This window comes from Schistocerca piceifrons, chromosome 1 (assembly GCF_021461385.2).
Source record: "Schistocerca piceifrons isolate TAMUIC-IGC-003096 chromosome 1, iqSchPice1.1, whole genome shotgun sequence".
NCBI classification, from domain to species: Eukaryota; Metazoa; Arthropoda; class Insecta; order Orthoptera; family Acrididae; genus Schistocerca; species Schistocerca piceifrons.
The window spans coordinates 481277043-481296073 of NC_060138.1; the positions used below are offsets into that span (position 1 = coordinate 481277043).

The 19031-nt window shown below is 42.0% G+C and overlaps 2 protein-coding genes across 6 annotated transcripts in view; one reads left to right on the top strand and one right to left on the bottom strand.

Annotated features, from left to right (window-relative positions):
• Nucleotides 1–13421, bottom strand: part of LOC124795087 (syntenin-1-like) — a 48246-nt gene extending 34825 nt beyond the window's left edge. Inside the window, exon 1 of the mRNA XM_047258916.1 lies at nt 13057–13421. The gene's annotated coding sequence lies outside the window, so the exon portion shown is untranslated. The remainder of the gene's footprint in view (nt 1–13056) is intronic.
• Nucleotides 13209–19031, top strand: part of LOC124795093 (josephin-1) — a 58172-nt gene continuing 52349 nt past the window's right edge. For 2 of the 5 annotated variants that reach the window (XM_047258954.1, XM_047258929.1), the window contains exon 1: nt 13209–13584. Coding sequence is in view for 1 of the 5 variants with exons in the window: in XM_047258929.1 (XP_047114885.1) it covers nt 13570–13584 (15 nt within the window). In the remaining 4 variants the exon portion in view is untranslated. Of the gene's footprint in view, nt 13710–19031 lie in introns of all 5 variants that reach the window. The other 3 variants (XM_047258936.1, XM_047258963.1, XM_047258946.1) reach the window with 3 other exon arrangements.

Below are 19031 nucleotides of genomic sequence, written 5' to 3' on the forward strand. Positions count from 1 at the left end.
GAAGTCTTCATGGGAGCACTCCTTCTGTCCTTTCCGGCAGGGTTTGCGACCAGACAATAACTTGTGAGCGACTGGGTAAAGCACTTTTTCTTTTACCCAGATCTCCTCGACAGCCCACTCATCAAGATACATGGGACAATCCCGAGAGGAGGCGGCGTGGCCGCCATTGCAGTTGATACAGCGGGGAGGAGGCGGCGAACAATTGCCCTCGTGTGCATCCCTACCAGAGGTTACACATTTGGCTGGGTGTCAACAAGAGATCCTATTGTGGTTGAATCGATGACACTGGTAGCAGCACACTGGGTTCAGAATGTATGTCGGACTGTGATAATTTCATAGCCTGCTTTCATCTTGGACGGAAGCACCACTGTATCAAAGGTAAGAAAAAGAGTGCGGGTGGGCACTAAGGAGGGATCTACCTTTCTCATCATCCGATGTATGGCAATGACACTCTGATCAGAGAGGTAAGACTGGATTTCGGCCCCAGTCAGACCGTTGAGCAGCCTAATGTAAATAACACCATGGGAAGAATTCAGAGTTCTATGGCCCCAGATACGAACAGGATAGCCATGGAGAAGCAAGGTGGCAAGCAGTTGTGCTTGAGAATCAGAAGTAGTCTTCAAAAGCAAAGTGCCATGCCATACATGAGAGCAGGATTTCACAGGCCCGGCAACTGCATCAACACCTTTCTGAATAATAAATGGATTTACTGTGGCGAAGGACTGACTGTCTTCAGTACGTGACACCAGAAGTAAACATGGTGCAGCTGGAAGTGTCTTTGAATTGTTAGCCTCATTCTGTTTATGTTTCGTAGACGCTGATTGTGAAGATGATTGGCTCATTGCAAGAAAATCCCCATAATTGCTAGTATCTCTGATGGCACGCTCTGTCCAACTGGGAGGCTCTCTTCACAAGGGGGCACACCCGCCTTAGGTGATTGTTCACACCTCCTGAACACCTGACAAGAGGGACCGATCGGCAATTTGGGAAGGTTGTAGCTAAGGCAATCACCCCTCCCTGGGCCTGGCCTGTACCAGGAGATACGTGCGAACACTACCTGTTGACCAGGGGCTGGGAATTACGCGTTACCCAGTCATCCATTACGTGTCAGACGTGTGGGCCGGCCTTCAAGAGTGCACAGGAAGGAAGAAGAAGAAGAAGAAAAAGAGGAACCTCAAATGCCAAAGTGGAGGTCTGAACAAATCATTGCCAGGAGTGAAAGAAAGTACGGTATGTGAATCCTAACTAAGGATAAAAGCAAATTCAGATCAGAGTTACATTTTGAGTGAGACTCCAGACTGTGGAAGCTGCTGTGCAGGAAAAATCTGGGTAAGTGCGATAGGCTCACAATAACTATTTTGGCAGAAAGCAAGATGTCCAATGCATGCCTACACGCAAGGCTTTTGATTGGTCATGGCTTGAAATCTGTAATGCTGTGGGACATATTTTCTGCCTTCTTTCCCATGCCACATCATTATCGTTTAACCATGACAAAATCTCTAAGAGTATGAAATTGTGTATAAAAATTATTATTAATCAGAATGTGCAATGTCTGTTGCAGTTACCCAGTGAGATTCTGATGCTGGTAGAACCAGCTAAGTGTCATAGAGGAATGTCAGAGAAAATTTGTTGCACGGACATTGAAGGAGACACTTGTGGCAGAGATATCGAAGAATAGACTTGCTTCAGGCACGCGGTCGACAATGCCCTTCACTTTAAGCAGCCTTAGAAGATATCTGCAGAGATAGGTGTCTCCAACTTAGAGACAAGTACAGAGGCCAAGCTGGACTAAGAAATTCCATCTGCTACTACTGCAGCTGTCAATGCGGCCACCAAGGCGAGTGGGAAGCAAAGCTACTTAATTTTCATCAGAGTTTCAATGCCCAAATTTTACATTCACAGCCAGCTAGTTGCACTCATCAAGCACTTAAGCAAAAGAAATGGTGTTCATTCTTGCTTTTCCAGGGATACTTCTGTAAATCAATAGCCTTTTCGCAGTCACTGGCTGTATATGTAATATAGTTTCATTGAGTCCACCCACCTGTGCCAAAGCAATAATTCGTATTTGCTATCCATTGTCCACTTTTTAAATGTTTATATGCTTGATATTAGTATGTAAATCATTTTGTTTGATGTCTTACTGGCAATGAACCAAAGTGTTGTTATGACTGGTAGTTTCCTTTTGTTAGTTTGAAGAATCCCTTCCTTGGGCCACCCCTAGTAAGTTTCGTTTAATAAGATGTTATCCATTGGTGTACTGTTGCACTCAACTCATTTGGAAGGCAGAGAAATGGTGAAACTGAAGTGTGTCGAACTGACACACACACACACACACACACACACACACACACACACACACACACACACACACACGAAGAGAGAGAGAGAACATGTATGGTCTACTTGGCTGAAGTCTAGACCCAAGCCAGCAGCAGTCATAGTGGTGTTTCTCTACTGCTCATAGGTCACAACGCATCAGTTTTGCGTAGCCACTAGTATGATATATTCATCTAGCCAATGAGAAGTGAGGAAAGAAGCAATGGATATCCAGCCTGAAAGAGACACCATTCTCTTTTTCACCGTTGTCACAAATATTTGACCTTTTCTGAATATGTCATCAATTACGAATGTGTGGTTACCTTGGGACTTAAAAGCAGCGCATGTGAAATGATCAAAATTTATATTCATAATTTGCATTGTTACAAATATTTGATTTTTTTCTGAGTGCATCATGAATTACTAGGTTGTGGTTAGGGTGGAATATGACAGCTTGGTCGTGAGTACCTGGTTGTGGTGATATACTGATATGTAGCTTAACCCACGGCTTGGGTCAGGTTGCATTACAACAGTTGTAGTCACATGTGCTTCTTCCGAATAGGTCACAATGAGGTCGTGGGTAGGATGGGACCCTACAGCACAGCTCAAAATTACATTAATAATCTTGGTTGTCAAAATACTCTTATTTGCTTATGTTTTCTGAATGTGTTAAGATTTATGAGATTGTGATATATTGACATGGGGACATGACAGTATTCCTTCGAAACACTGTCTGTCCGCTGCCATTGTCTGTCCGCTGCTTTCACAATGGCGGCATAGGCTCCTTCCCTTTATACCTCATGGCTAGTGCTGGCAATAATGCAGCATGAAACATGTAAGTACGCCACTGGCCACGATCTAGACTTTTACCTGTCTACTCTATTCTATGGAGTTAAAGCCTCAACATTAAAAGAAGAGTTTGTAAAATTTCTGAGGGCTGATTTCATAGATAAATTCTTAGACTTTCATGAACAAAACATGCTAGCCAATTAGAAGCATTGTTACAGGTATACCGCACAAGCTAGCTGCTCAATATTAAATAAAAGAATGCACACTAATCGTGGATTGAAAAATTCTAACTTCTACGCCCTATTTTGAAGCATAAAATAGGAAAATCATCATAACAATATCTAAGACTGGGCTATCACCTAAAACAACAAATGATTCTACCAGGCTGGAAAGTGATGAGTACTGAACACACAAACGAAACAACAAGGAATATCATTACTTCACAATAAAGGAAACAGAATATGTACAGATCTGTACACTATAATAACAAAGTTCCCAGGATTAACATAAACGTGGTGGCGGTGGTGATCACTAATGTAAATAAATAGGCCTAGTGAATTTCTTGGGTTGGCCATGTACCTTATGGTGGTTTGCAGAGTATAAATGTAGATGCATATGTTGGCATCAGTATCACAGAAGGTGTGCTGTTTCTGGGGAGTACCATACATCTTAGTCAAGTATACAGTGAACATCTAATGTTAATTAGCATCTACTGAACAAAGTGTGACTACTTGACTGTATTAACGACATCATCATCATCATCTTCTCATAATTTGTATATTGATAAAAACTTGTGGAAACAGAACAATGAAAAACATTACAAGCACTTAAATGACAGACTTATCATTGCCTCAACACTGCTGTCACACAGTTTAATTTCAACAGCTCCCCTAATTATAAGGTCACAGCAGTTTGAAGTGAGAGTCACAATCCTTGTCTGTTCAAACACTATCTTGGGTTTGAAGCCAAAGCAGAGTCTTATGAATAAACATATCCCTAAAATTGGACACAAAACAACTGACTGATATGCGGTTTATTCATTTAATTTGGTACAATTTTGAAATCATTTGATTTGTTATATAAGGGACATGTCGAGATTTACAGTAGAAAATTTTGAGAGAAATACAAAAATGTTATACTATTTTATACACATTACTGTGATACAACAGCTGTACAATACTTACTACTGATAAATAAAAATAAACTTTCGTTGTTCATAGATCGTGTGTTGTGTATTGATGGTGGCAATTCTGACTTTGGTTATAGCCAATTCAATGATAGTATATGGTAGCCAGTGATCTCTTTCAGAATAAGATGCAAATTGATTACACTTGTTTTTAACACAAACGAGAAAAAAACCTAGTTGTTTTGTCAGACTGACTTGTAGCAAAGCCCAAGGCCTAGGTTAGGTTGGTATGTGACAATCTCGCTGTAAGTTAAAGAGGCCAGCGAATGTGAATGGAAGGAAGCTGGACATACTGACCTGAAGCATAGCTCGAGATCTAGGCTAGGTTAGAATGTGACAATTTGCTAGTAAGCTGACAAAAGTCATAGAATCTCAACAGGAAAATATGGCTGCTGTAATAGACTGACGTGTAGCGTAGCCCGAGATATATGTTCACCATTGCAGTAACCTACTTGTATGTCTTATTTCAGATTTTACCGAAAATTCCAATGAAGTGGTTAAATTCTAACCTAATAGAACAAAGTACCAGTAAACTTTATTTACTATCCACAGAAAATTATGAATGAGCATTCTAACTGGCTACCAACAACTGACTTATGATTCAAACTATGGAAAATCCTTTACAGAATAATAGCAATATTATGAAAATGAGAGACTGCTACTCACCATATAGCAGAAATGCTGAGTCGCAGACAGGCACAACAAAAAGTTTAGCATTCTTTTTACAGTGTCTGTCAGTGACTCAACATTTCCACTAAATGATGAGTAGCAAAAATCTCCCTTTTCGTAACACTGACTTGTGATTCAGCAAATTCTGCTACCACTTTTTATTACACAAGTAGATTAGATTAGATTAGATTAATACTTGTTCCATAGATCATGAATACAACACTTTGTAATGATGTGGAACGTGTCAGGTTAATAAAAGATGTCTGCACAAGATATTACATTACACAAAATATTGCATGACACTAATGTTTAAGTTGTTTTTTTTTCCCCTCCCTTAATTTATATCTAAAAATTCAGCCAATGAGTAGAAGGAGTTGTCATCTAGAAATTCTTTTAATTTATTTTTAAATGTTGGTTGGCTATCTGTCCGGCTTTTGATGCTGTTTGGTAGGTGACCAAAGACTTTTGTGGCAGCATAATTTACCCCTTTCTGTGCCAAAGTCAGATTTAACCCTGCATAGGTATTTCCAATACCGGCATGCAATGCAACAAGGGCACTTCTGCAAGTAATCTCTTCGGTGAACCAAGACTTGTTTAACAACAAGATACCTGTTGGCAATGCACATGTTTGTAACTATTTTCTTTGGAATTCTAGGAGCCTCACAACATTTATGAATTCCTCCAGAACATTATAGCAAAAATCCAATTCAAAGTAACAGGTCGGATAAATTATTTTTCTTGTGTACATGTTTGTGGCATCTGATAAAATTTACTTTACAAATGCTATGCTATTTAATTTACTTTCTAAGCAGTCTAAATGTAACTTCAAATTTAAATTTTTGTCAAGATTTAGACTTAAGATCTTGACATTTCCTGAGCTTTGAAATTTACTTTTGATTTAATTTCAAATTGCATTACCTAGTTACATTCAGTTTTTGTCCATTTTGATGGAACCAGGAATCGAGATTTTCGAAAGTATATTCATCACTTCTCCTCATTTTTTCAGACATTTGCTGTATGACATCTCTCCTTACGCACTGGCAATTAATGCCTAGAAATTAAGTTAGTCAGTACAACATTACTAGAAATGAACATCCATTCCATTCCATTCAACTGGACCTGATTTTGAGTAAGGATAAAAATTGCCAGGACAATTTCTGCAAATTAAGAGGACCTGGTAGAAATTGACAGTCTCAGACATTTTGGTAAAAAGTTTGTCAGACACTTTGGTAAAAAGTTTGTCATACAGTTTAAAAAAACTGTAGATGCACTGGCAAAAAAGTGTGAATGCATAAGAGGAGTAATATGCAAGATAGGTATTTTATAATGCTGCAATAAAAATGCCATCAATGAATCTGAACTTGGTGAGGTGTTTGGGATTCTGGGAGGCTACATAGGGTTGCTCTAGACGGCCCAGAAAAAAGTTGGAAAGAATGATGCCATGCAGGTGCCCCAGCTGTGCTGCACATTTGGTTGTAGGTGATGTCTTGAAAGGAGAAGTAATTGTGGGTGAGGATATAGTTAGTCATGGTGATCAGGAAGGTTGTTACAGGTATGGTGTGAGCGAAGAGTTGGGAAATATAGTGTCCAGTGGTGGCAAGGCCATTGGTATTGGGGATGCTTGTGTAGAATGAGGTGGCTTTGACAGAAACAAGCAGCATGGTGGCTGGTAAAAGAGTTGTGACTGTTGAGTGTTGGTGGAGAATATTTGATTTGTGTGAGACAGTGTTTTGTTTGTGTCAAGCATAATAAAAATTAAACTTTTGGAATCTACGAAAAAACGAAACCTGACTCAACTCCTCTGGAGTTGCGAAGCAAGGTGGCTCTGTGGTTTTTTTGAGAAAGAGGGTTCAAATTCTCTTCCAGATTTAGGTTTCCCATGGTGTCATTTGTTAAGACTCTGACAGATTCCTTTCAGTGAAATATGGCAATTTCCTTTCCTACTGTGTCCAATCCGAACTTGTGCGCTGTCTCTGATGATCCTCATTGATGGGATGTTAAAAACAATTATTTCTAATGATTAATACTGTTATTCTCTCTTTCTTCCTTCCATTTTTTGTAGAATGTAAATCCAGGGCCTTATGTAATGCACCATTTCACTTAATTTTAAGTGGGACTGTACAAAATAAAACTCACAGAAAGGAAGGGAACACCCATATATTAGAGCATTTTTGCTATGAGTTAACATTAGTTATTCCTGTGTTAAAACTGTCCATATAGTAAAGGTAGGGGTCAACAGAATGGTATAGAGTGAAGTACATATTCGTCTACAAAACAAGTCAGACATATTATGTGATGTTCATCTACCTGACTTTGATGAAATTTAGATGGTTAGAACATAATTAGTTGGAGCAAATTTATTTTAACGCTGTTGTTGTTGTTGTCTTCAGTCCTGAGACTGGTTTGCTGCAGCTCTCCATGCTACTCTATCCTGTGCAAGCTTCTTCATCTCCCAGTACCTACTGCAGCCTACATCCTTCTGAATCTGCTTAGTGTATTCATCTCTTGGTCTCCCTCAACGATTTTTACCCTCCACGCTGCCCTCCAATACTAAATTGGTGATCCCTTGATGCCTCAGGACATGTCCTACCAACCGATCCCTTCTTCTAGTCAAGTTGTGCCACAAACTTCTCTTCTCCCCAATCCAATTCAATACTTCCTCATTAGTTATGTGATCTACCCGTCTAATCTACAGCATTCTTCTGTAGCACCACATTTCAAAAGCTTCTATTCTCTTCTTGTCCAAACTATTTATCGTCCATGTTTCACTTCCATACATGGCTACACTCCATACAAATACTTTCAGAAATGATTTCCTGACACTTAAATCTATACTCGATGTTAACAAATTTCTCTTCTTCGACCATCATCAGTTATTTTGCTCCCCAAATAGCAAAATTCCTTTACTACTTTAAGTGTCTCATTTCCTAATCTATTCCCTCAGCATCACCCGACTTAATTCGACTACATTCCATTATCCTCTCTTTGCTTTTGTTGATGTTCATCTTATATCCTCCTTTCAAGACACTGTCCATTCCAATCAACTGCTCTTCCAAGTCCTTTGCTGTCTCTGGCAGAATTACAATGTCATCGGCGAACCTCAAAGTTTTTATTTCTTCTCCATGGATTTTAATACCTACTCCAAATTTTTCTTTTGTTTCCTTCACGGCTTGCTCAATATACAGATTGAATAACATCGGGGAGAGATTACAATGCTGTCTCGCTCCCTTCCCAACCACTGCCTCCCCTTCATGCCCCTTGACTCCTATAACTGCCATCTGGTTTCTGTACAAATTGTAAATAGCCTTTTGCTCCCTGTATTTTACCCCTGCCACCTTCAGAATTTGAAAGAGCGTATTCCAGTCAACATTGTCAAAAGCTTTATCTAAGTCCGCAAATGCTAGAAACGTAGGTTTGCCTTTCCTTAATCTAGCTTCTAAGATAAGTTGTAGGGTCAGTATTGCCTCACGTGTCCCAACATTTCTATGGAATCCAAACTGATCTTCCCCGAGGTCGGCTTCTACTAGTTTTTCCATTCATCTGTAAAGAGTCCGCGTTAGTATTTTGCAGTCGTAACTTATTAAACTGATAGTTCGGTAATTTTCACATTTGTCAACACCTGCTTTCTTTGGGATTGGAATTATTATATTCTTCTTGAAGTCTGAGGGTATTTCGCCTGTTTCATACATCTTGCTCACCAGATGGTAGAGTTTTGTCAGGACTGGCTCTCCCAAGGCTGTCAGTAGTTCTAATGGAATGTGGTCTACTCCCGGGGCCTTGTTTCGACTCAGGTCTTTCAGTGCTCTGTCAAACTCTTCACGCAGTATTATATCTCCCATTTCATCTACATCCTCTTCCATTTCCATAATATTGTCCTCAAGTACATCGCCCTTGTATAGACCCTCTATATACTCCTTCCACCTTTCTGCTTTCCCTTCTTTGCTTAGAACTGGGTTTCCATCTGAGCTTTTGATATTCATACATGTGGTTCTCTTTTCTCTGAAGGTCTCTTTAATTTTCCTGTAGGCAGTATCTATCTTACCCCTAGTGAGATAAGTCTCTACATCCTTACATTTGTCTGCTAGCCATTTTGCACTTCCTGTCGATCTCATTTTTGAGACGTTTGTATTCCTTTTTGCCTGCTTCATTTACTGCGTTTTTATATTTCCTCCTTTCATCAATTAAATTCAATACTTCTTCTGTTACCCAAGGATTTCTACTGGCCCTCGTCTTTTTACCTACTTGATCCTCTGCTGCCTTCACTACTTCATCCCTCAGAGCTACCCATTCTTCTTCTACTGTATTTCTTTTCCCCATTCCTGTCAATTGTTCCCTTATGCTCTCCCTGAAACTCTGTACAACTTCTGGTTTAGTCAGTTTATCCGGGTCCCATCTCCTTAAATTCCCACCTTTTTGCAGTTTCTTCAGTTTTAATCTACAGGTCATAACCAATAAATTGTGGTCCGAATCCACATCTGCCCCTGGAAATGTCTTACAATTTAAAACCTGGTTCCTAAATCTCTGTTTTACCATTATATAATCTATCTGAAACCTGTCAGTATCTCCAGGCTTCTTCCATGTATACAACCTTCTTTCATGATTCTTGAACCACGTGTTAGCTATGATTTTAACGCTAACACATATAAAACATGAAGCCTCCTTTCTAACATTAAACATGTATGTTGTTCTTTGATGACATGGCTTTTCTGTTGTGATGATCCACTGTTCATTCTACTAAACTCAAGATTGCATTGTGCTCAGAGATTGAATGAACATGTAAGTAACTGTGTAACTCCAATGCTACAGATATTAATCATAAAATGGAATCTAATTTCCAAAATGGCAAAGTTCCAATCAAGACTTGCTAAGTTTGCTCAGGGAGCATTTTAAAAATAATTGTGAGAATTGAAACATGGGGTCTAGTGTAGCAGGGGATACAACCCGTCGGCTTTGGACAATGACGTCACAAGTCGCCCGAGAGCAGTTTACCATTTTCGCTTTTGCTGTTATGTTTCAGTTTTGTTTTTTTACTGATTGCTTAATAAAGTGGATCTGTTTATTCTGTCTCGTGAGATTTTTTTTTAAAAAGCCAAAAAACACTTATCAGCTACTGAAGGGAGCTACAACACTAAGAAGAATCGCTTCTCGTTTGGCGACTTGTGACGTCATTGTCCAAAGCCGACGGGTAGTATCCCCTGCTACACTAGTCCCGAAACATGTGATGTGGACAGCACAATCACCCAACTTTAACATTATTCAGCAGCTCATATCCTTTTCTGACCAAATGATCCAGTGCAAATTTCCTCCCTCGGAGCTATTCATGAAAAAATGCTGCATTGCCTATAGCATTAGCTTGTAAGGAATTAACAAGTGCCAAACCCCTACTCTTCAATGAAATGCAGCTCTAAGATGGCTTAAATGATACAGTGCCTTAATCTCATTCATTTAGATGTTCCTTTCACAGAGCAAATTAATGTTTGTCAGATTGTGTACTCATGGAAGGGCAGTGCTTCTACCTGGTATACGAACCTAAATATTTTCTATTTGCATTTGGTTACACTTACATCAGATTGATAGGAACAGTAAGAAATTTCATAAAATGCGATCAGTACTTTACGTATGATGGTTACCTATTTACAACCAAGTAGCAACATTGTCCATCTCAACATGACACACACATTGTTTATAGTTGTAATGAGATCTCACAGGACAGCTAGACATTAACATGGAGGGCCAACAGGAAGAGTGTGTGCAATATATGAACAATTTGGCACAATATATATTTCATTTCATACATAAGTTACATCTACTTTCTTAAAATTCAATTGTCAGCCCAAGCAGGGCATCAATATTAAGGGACATCCAAAACACAAAACTGACAACACCAACAACTCATTTTGATTGCTTGAAGCTGAAAAACGGAAGAGATTTCAATAATCTGGCAATTTTTCCATCACCATCCATAGCAAAAGAATTTACAACTAATCAAATATGACAAACTTAACATTGCTAATTGTTTTGTATTTAGTGTATTGACGATGCAACTGTGGACAGTGACATATTTAGCTCCATTCTTAGTTAGGGTACTCTGAAATAAGTCTTAAGGATAGGAGAATGCCTGATCAATGACACCTACCAGACAGCAAGTGGCTCTGCTTCCATGCATAGTGTTTTGTTTTCTTTTATTTATTTCATGTTCTGATGATCCATAGTATGAACATATCATAGAATGTGGAACATGTCAGTTTTACCAGTTTGTTGTATATTGTATGGTATTATGCAAATAGTAAAACTATTTTATACTAGGATAACTACAAGCTAGGTTATATTACACAAAAATATAAGCCTATTTAAATGTGTTTACACTTATGAAAGTAACATGTACACAAATAAGGATCTGGGAATGTATCCATGTGTTTGTACTACAGACATTGTGGCTCACGGAACCGTACACTAGTGTAAAATGACCCTAAAGAGCTCATCATCCACTAAACAATTTGAGGTGAAAGGGCATTAATACTCTTACAGCCACTGAAACTGACCTCATCCTGTGCCATACCCATGTCTGTATTCCCATAGTGTATAATCCTTTCTCCTAATATTGTGATTATGATGTGCACTATCTGATTTCAAATGAGCCTTTTTTCTTGTGAAAAACATCATGAAGAATATAAATTGTGCAGTGAATGCAAGGCTTTTGTGTTCCTTAATAAGACTTCTGCATAAGACTTTGGAGTGGACTCTGCTCATAATTCTTATGCCTCTTTTCTGTGCATAAAGCACTTCTTCAACCAGGAGCTAATTTCTTCAAAACATGATTTCATATGTCATAATCGTATGAAAATAACCACAACAAGCTAATTTGATATTTTCCAGGGTGTGGTTTCACTGTTTTAGATTGCTATCCACATTTCAGCACAGGAGTTTTGAAATATCAATCCTAGATGTCTGCTCCTGTTTCCTTCATCTTTAGAGGTCACAGACCTATAAAACTAAATCAAACATGTTTTACTATACTTAACAGAAAGAGCATTTATGTTAAACATGTTCACAATTTCCCTCTAAAAACTTTATTAACTTACAGCTCAGGTTTGTCTAATGAATTATAAATATGTACCGTCGTGTCAAGAGCAAAGACAGCGAATTTACAATATTCTGTACAAAGACGTATGTCGTTAACAAAAATAAGAGGTACGGGGTCCAGAACTGATCCATGGGGCACTCCTGTGTGAAGGCGCTCTACTCTGATGATGCTGAGCTTAGTGACAGTTTTCTGCAAATTTCACTGTGCTATTAAAAGTACACTCTACTACTACACATCAGATCAGAAATAAGAACTGTCTGTAACCAGCAACAGACATTCATAACGCACAATCAATGGGAGATGATTTCACAACAATGCAACAATAATAGCCTGATCAATGTATTGATACGCTTTTTTTTTCTCTAGCGAACTTCGAACCGGATCGCTTCCATTAACATTTCTAATCTCTCTTATTGTATCTCTATATACGAGTGGGTAGTGATTTACCAGGGAATGTCCCACCAAGTATCGCAAGCCCGTAAAACACGACAGAATCTGGTGGAACTACAAGCTGGTATCCAGAACAACTTCAAATATTTCAAGAGACTTTTCCGACAATAATTCGAGTATCTCCTACTTGACAATGACCTTCCTCATTCTTGCTAATTATAGTCTAATTAAAAGACTAATTTCCTCATGTCACGCCTAGGCACTTATTGGTGAGACGATACAACGGTAAACAACAGCCACGATATAAAACTCAATCTTGACGTACAATGATCTGGAATGACCCAAAACTGTAGACCATACACTTATGTAACATACGCAATAAATTAATATTACTACGAACAAAAGTCCTAGTTACACTCAAGATTCAAAGAAAGAGTGGTGACACAGCGACTTTCGCTATTCCCTTCATTATCGAGAAATAAACACAAATCTCCGATGTCAATTCAGAAATTGTATTCTATAGGCGAGTGCAATTAACAACAAAGTGATAAGTAACGAACAACGACAACTTTTTCTGATCTTGAATAACAATAAAGGATGAATACTCATAAGCATAACTTACCTTAATCCTAATTAGAGATGTAAGAATGTACTTTCCACGACAGTTTATTTAAAGCTTAACTTCGTTGAGCTCTTGACAGCTATTCAGCAGCACTCAACACAATATTCGCTGTTTGCTGCCAACAGCAGGAAGTAGCTCCAAACGCGTGACGCACCGTCATATGATAACAAGGAAGGATGTACTATGAATCACAAAAAGAGCAAGAATTTTTACTGAGAAATACATAGCTGCTTGTACAACATAATATTCACACGTAATTTAAGTGATGGGCTAAATAGAAACATGCAGAGTTTTATTAATACTCTGTGACCAATCGTGAACTGTTCGCTGAACTCTAATACAGATATTCTGCCATGCGCAATTTGGCAATTTACATATTTATGGAGAGTTCTTCACTCTGTTGTGTTAGCTGGTTTAATAATTACAGAGCATTATGATTACTACGATGCATTTCCGCACTACTCATATAACGAGTGGTTTAGGTGTTGGCGACAATGTTGAAAAACCGAAGTTATGGAGGTAGTTAAAGTAAGTCGCCTCTGAGAGTGTTGTAATTCATCTTGTAAGTTATTAACATGTTTGTCTGTTGACGCTCTACGCAGGGAGATCCATTCCTCGATTTTTCCTGTAGAAGTGCCTGCTTTGGAATTGAAGTTAGTGGTTTCCTGTTTTAACTGATTGATTTGTTTACTTCGTTTTACCTGTTGGGGGTGCAAGGAAGTGTTTACGAGTTCTAGAGCAGCCACTACTTTCATAAAGTTTTGCAATTACATAGTGTCACGTTTTCCGCCACAGTAAACTCATATCAATAGTTGCCACGGGACAATTGCTTGTCACGTCCAAGCAAATCTTGCGTGATGCATGAAACTACTACCTGTAAATTATGAGTTTAATGTGACTGGTTTATTTATGCATGTTATTACTTGGAAGGACTGGTAACACGACATATCTTGTCATTATATTCTGAGATCGCAGTCCATATTACTAAAGTAACGAAATCAGTCTTTAATGACGGGAATGTACATTAATTGCAAGTTCTACTGTATCCCTGTCAGAATAATTTAGGCCTAGCCCTAATCACAAACAAAATTAACATTTCTGTGTTTATTTATTTATTTTTTTTAATTTTATACTGAATTCACGGGATGTCCATTAGTATAACAATGGAACTGAAGCAAGCAGTAGTATACCTTAAACACAGTCAAATATGTTAACAAACTGCAAGAATTTCTATATAACCACATTATTATAGGTACCGGTGCAAGTTTAACAACTGATGAAGCTGACTGTCAAAAGATCCAATGAATTATGTATTTAAGAACAGTCACGTCTAGGTTTTGTAGAATTCACAAGTGTCATTTATGTGAGGTGATTCAAATATTATGATAATCATAAAAAATCTCATCATGCTTATGTAAACAACTGAACTATAGGATTCCATGGAAACATTTTCTGTCGCACAGGTTTGTTATCAGACTGTAAAATGCTGTATGCGAATGATGAGCCAAATGTACAGTCCGGCAATAACATCGTTTCCTCCTTTCCTGGAGTTCTTCAACTATTTTTATATGTGTATGTAGTTTGTAAATACCATGTTTTTAGTATGGATGCTATGTTAGTATAGTATTTGACATTGCAGTTGCCTGACGGGTACATATTGTGCATCAATCTTGCTGTAGTATCTGCCCATTCTCAGAACAACTACTAACTTATCCAATTATGCCGAGAACCCATGGTGAAGTGCCTGCTGTAGGCCTAAGTAATTGTTGTGTGCCCCATCCTCAACTTTTTGTTTCATAATTAACCACATCTTCCAATCCAAACGATAGTCCAGGTACAAACAATACTTCCCTGCATTATTTCTACTCGGGTATATCTTGTTTACTACTCCTCAGAAATGAAATGACTTCATAAAATTTAAATTAGTCACACTAACTCTACATATAATTTCATAATCTGCAAACCACTGTGAAGTGTGTGGCGAAGGGTTCTTCAAACAGAAGCATCTGTTAGAGTTCCCACCTGTTTGATTTGTGATGGAAGCACATGTAGAATGACTGCTTAGATGGGTGTGTGCAGAGTGTAAGTAATCTAGTCTTGTCTTTGTAGCTCCATGTCAGGGCGGCATCTGCCAAGGCCGCTCTACCACTGATAATCTTGTGTCCCTCAAGTCTGCCATTTGAACAGCCTTTTCCAGATGCCAACATCTGGTTGCTGTCTTTTGCTTTGCATACGACATGAACTGGCGACATCATATCCTTGCCACATTGTCTGTGGGGCCTGCTCCCAATTTTTATCCGAAACTTCCTGTTGCTCCATACTTTCCGTGTCCAAGTTGGTGCCTCCCATAGTACCCCCCCCCCCCCCCTCGTATTCAGGAGAATGACATTCTGCAGTGTTCTGTATTGAGTGTATCTCTATTTTTAGTGTCCATCTACGGCCTAGTAGCAGCTGTAGGGCCGTTGATCTCCCCTTCTCTGTATGCAGGTGACTTATGCATTTCGTATTGCTCCTCCAGTACTGGTGCTGCCAAACTGCGCCTACGGGGAGCCATTCACAAGGCACAATCATGAGCTCGAGCCCACATATTCCAGTTTTCAGCCACAAAGTCGTGTGTCGTGCACTTATGTTGGCATCATACTGTTCATCTGGAACCTGAACTTTATCTTAATGACAATCCACTCACTGTAGTGGGGACGTTTTGATTCTTAGGACTGGTTTTCGATGCCTGATTGACTTGGCTGCCTCACCTTCATCAGCTTACGCGAGAATGCTGGCAGCACTGCAATGCTCTCTGCTGTATGAACAACACCAACTAGGGTGCAGATTGCTGTACACTGCTGCCGCTGTACAGAGCCCTTGTTCATTCCCACCTTGTCCCCCTGCGGGTTCGGGGGTTAGAATAGGCCCGCGGTATTCCTGCCTGTCGTAAGAGGCGACTAAAAGGAGTCTCAAACGTTTCGGCCTTCTGTGATGGTCCCCTCTTGGGTTTGACCTCCTTTTATTTCCAAATTTCCGTTGTTAGTGCGTGCCATTTGGGGAAGGACACCTTACGTGGTGTTTTTCTATTGGTCCCTCATGCTCCACCATCTTGCATGTTACCTATTGTCGTGTGTGTGGGGGGGGGGGGGGGGGGGGGACTACGCCCAACATCTTCTGGGTTGTCTCCTTCTCGCCTTGTGCGCACTCTTCTTCTTAGCGCCTACGACAACTGTGGACCCTTTCAACACCTAAAATCCAGCACGGTAGCCAGTCCGTTGTGGTGGGGTCGTCATGTACCCTCTTGGTGGTAGCCCCCTGACCACGCAGGGATCGCACTACAGATGCCAGAGCTGTTTCCTCCCCATGCATGCCAAGGAGTATGTGCCCATCTTGTCTGGGGCACGGGGACTCCGGGCAACGGGATATCGGCCAGGTACCCGTTGCTTTGGCTGGGTGGCGCCCTTGGGGAGAGCCCTCGTTCAGAGTAGGTGGCATCTGGGCGGATGCGGCGCAATGAAGCGCAATAAATCACACCAAGCTGGTGGTCGCTCGGCCACCAGCGTCTCTAAGCGTGGTAGAGTCGACTTTGATGCTGCACAATATGACCCTCAGTCGTTCCCCTCGTTGGCTGCGCCATGGGAGGGACGCCGATCTAGTGCCAAGCGGGAGCCTTATGTACCGCAATACCTTGTCTGCAGCAGGACTGATGGTGACTCCTTTCTTATGACAAAGCCTCTGTTTTTTGTGGAACACCTGGAGGATAAGTTTGGGGAAGTGGCGGGGTTGTCTAAAATGAGGAATGGGTCCATCCTCCTCAAGACGTCCTCCCCAGCCCAGTCACGAGCGTTGCTCTTGTGCGATAAGCTGGGTGACGTCCCTGTTACCGTCACTCCCCACAGTAGCTTAAATATGGTCCAGGGGATTATTTACCATCGTGACCTCTTGTTACAATCCGATGACGAGCTGAGAGCCGACTTGGAACGACGTGGCGTCCATTTTGTCCGTCGTGTGCATAGAGGGCCCAAGGCTAACAGGGTGGCCACCGGTGCCTTTATCTTGGCCTTCGAGGGTGATGTCTTGCCCGAGAAGGTCAAGGTAATGGTTTACCGTTGCGACGTGAAGCCATACGTCCCTCCCCCGATGCGGTGCTTCCAGTGCTGGAAGTTTGGGCATATGTCCTCCCATTGCCCATCCAGCGCTACATGTCGAGATTGCGGACGCCCCTCTCATCCCGATTCTCCATGTGCGCCTCCGCCTGTATGTGTCAACTGTGGGGAGCACCACTCTCCATGCTCGCCAGATTGCCCCGTTCTTCATAAGGAGTGGAAGATCATGGAATTTAAGACCCTGGACCGGCTTACTTATCGAGAGGCAAAACTGAAATATGAAAGGTTGTATCCTGCTTCCCTTCGACCATCTTATGCTGCAGCCACGTTTTCGTCGCCCACGCGAGCGACGGTTGTCGCCTCATCTGTGCCGCCTTCAGTGGGCCCTCAGGGCCGTGTATCTCTGTCTGCCCCCCTCGTGTCTGGGGGCAAGCCTTCCTCTGTTGCCCCCTTAGCAGTTGGGGGCAAACCCTCTTCTGTCGCTCCCCCCAAGCTTACTTCGGGAGTGACATCTGCTCCACAACTGGGAGGCTCGATTCCTCCCCCTCCTTCTCCGCCGGCGTTGCCTCCGCCGGTTCCTCTCTCACGGAAGGGGTCCCTCGGGGCTCTCCCTTCCTCCGTTTCTTCTCCTTCCCAGCCAGATGTCAGCCAGTGGCTGAAGGTTCCGCCACCTGTTGGTCGTAGGGCTTCTGCGTCGTCGTCAGCCTCTGACGCTCCTTCAGAGAAGCTCTCCCAGCCCTCTCACCCTAAGGGCCGACGTGAGAAGAAGGAACGACATGTGTCCAAGAAGGACGTTCCGGCGGTTTCAGCACCGCCTGCAGTACATAGTCCTGGCTCCGGGGATGAGGTGGAGATCCTCGCCTCTGCCACGGATCTCGCCCTCACGGAACCCTTGGGGGCCTCTCCTATGGACTCAGCTGACTCTCCCCCAGTGGCGGCAGTTGGCTCTGAAGCGCTGTCTGCCTCTTAGTCGCATTCACACCCTCCCAGTCCCTTCTTGCTTCCATTCTCCAATGGAACTGCGGCAGTTATTTCCGCCACCTGCCTGAGCTCCGGATGCTTCTGAGTGATTCCCCTGTTCTCTGCATTGCTCTGCAGGAAACTTGGTTTCCTGCACTGCGGACCCCCGCCCTTCGCGGTTATCGGGGATACTATAAGAACCGTGCTGCCTGTCAACGAGCGTCAGGTGGGGTTTGCCTCTTTGTTCACCACTCTGTCTGTAGTTTGCCAGTACCCCTTCAGACGCCTTTAGAGGCAGTTGCTGCCAGGGTTGAGCTCTCGCCGGCTATTACTATTTGCTCTGTTTACATTCCTCCGGATGGGGAGCTCCCCCGACATGTCTTGGCTGCGCTGCTGGCTCAACTCCCGCCACCATTGCTGCTTCTGGGCGATTTCAATGCCCACAACCCTCTATGGGGTGGGACTGTCTCTGATGACCGCGGTCGGGCCGTGGAGCATTTGTTGGCTCAGCTCGACCTTAGCCTCTTGAACACCGGTACTCCCACGCATTTCAGTGTTGCCCATGGCTCGTTCTCGGCCATCGATCTCTCTCTTTGCAGCCCCGGACTTGTCCCATCCCTCCACTGGAGGGTGCACCCTGACCTGCGCTGTAGTGACCATTTTCCCATCTGTTTGTCACTACCCCAGAGTCGTTCTTCTGGGCGCCTGCCCCACTGGGCTCTCCACAGGGCAGACTGGCCGGCTTTTACTTTTGCTGCAGCCATTGAGTCTCCCCCACAGGGTGACATTGACGAGGTGGTCCGTGTTCTAACCACGTCCATCATTTCAGCGGCCGAGGCTGCTATCCCCCGATCTTCTGGCCTCCCTCGGAGGAAGGCTGTACCCTGGTGGTCGCCGGAGATTGCTGAGGCTATTCGCGACCGTCGG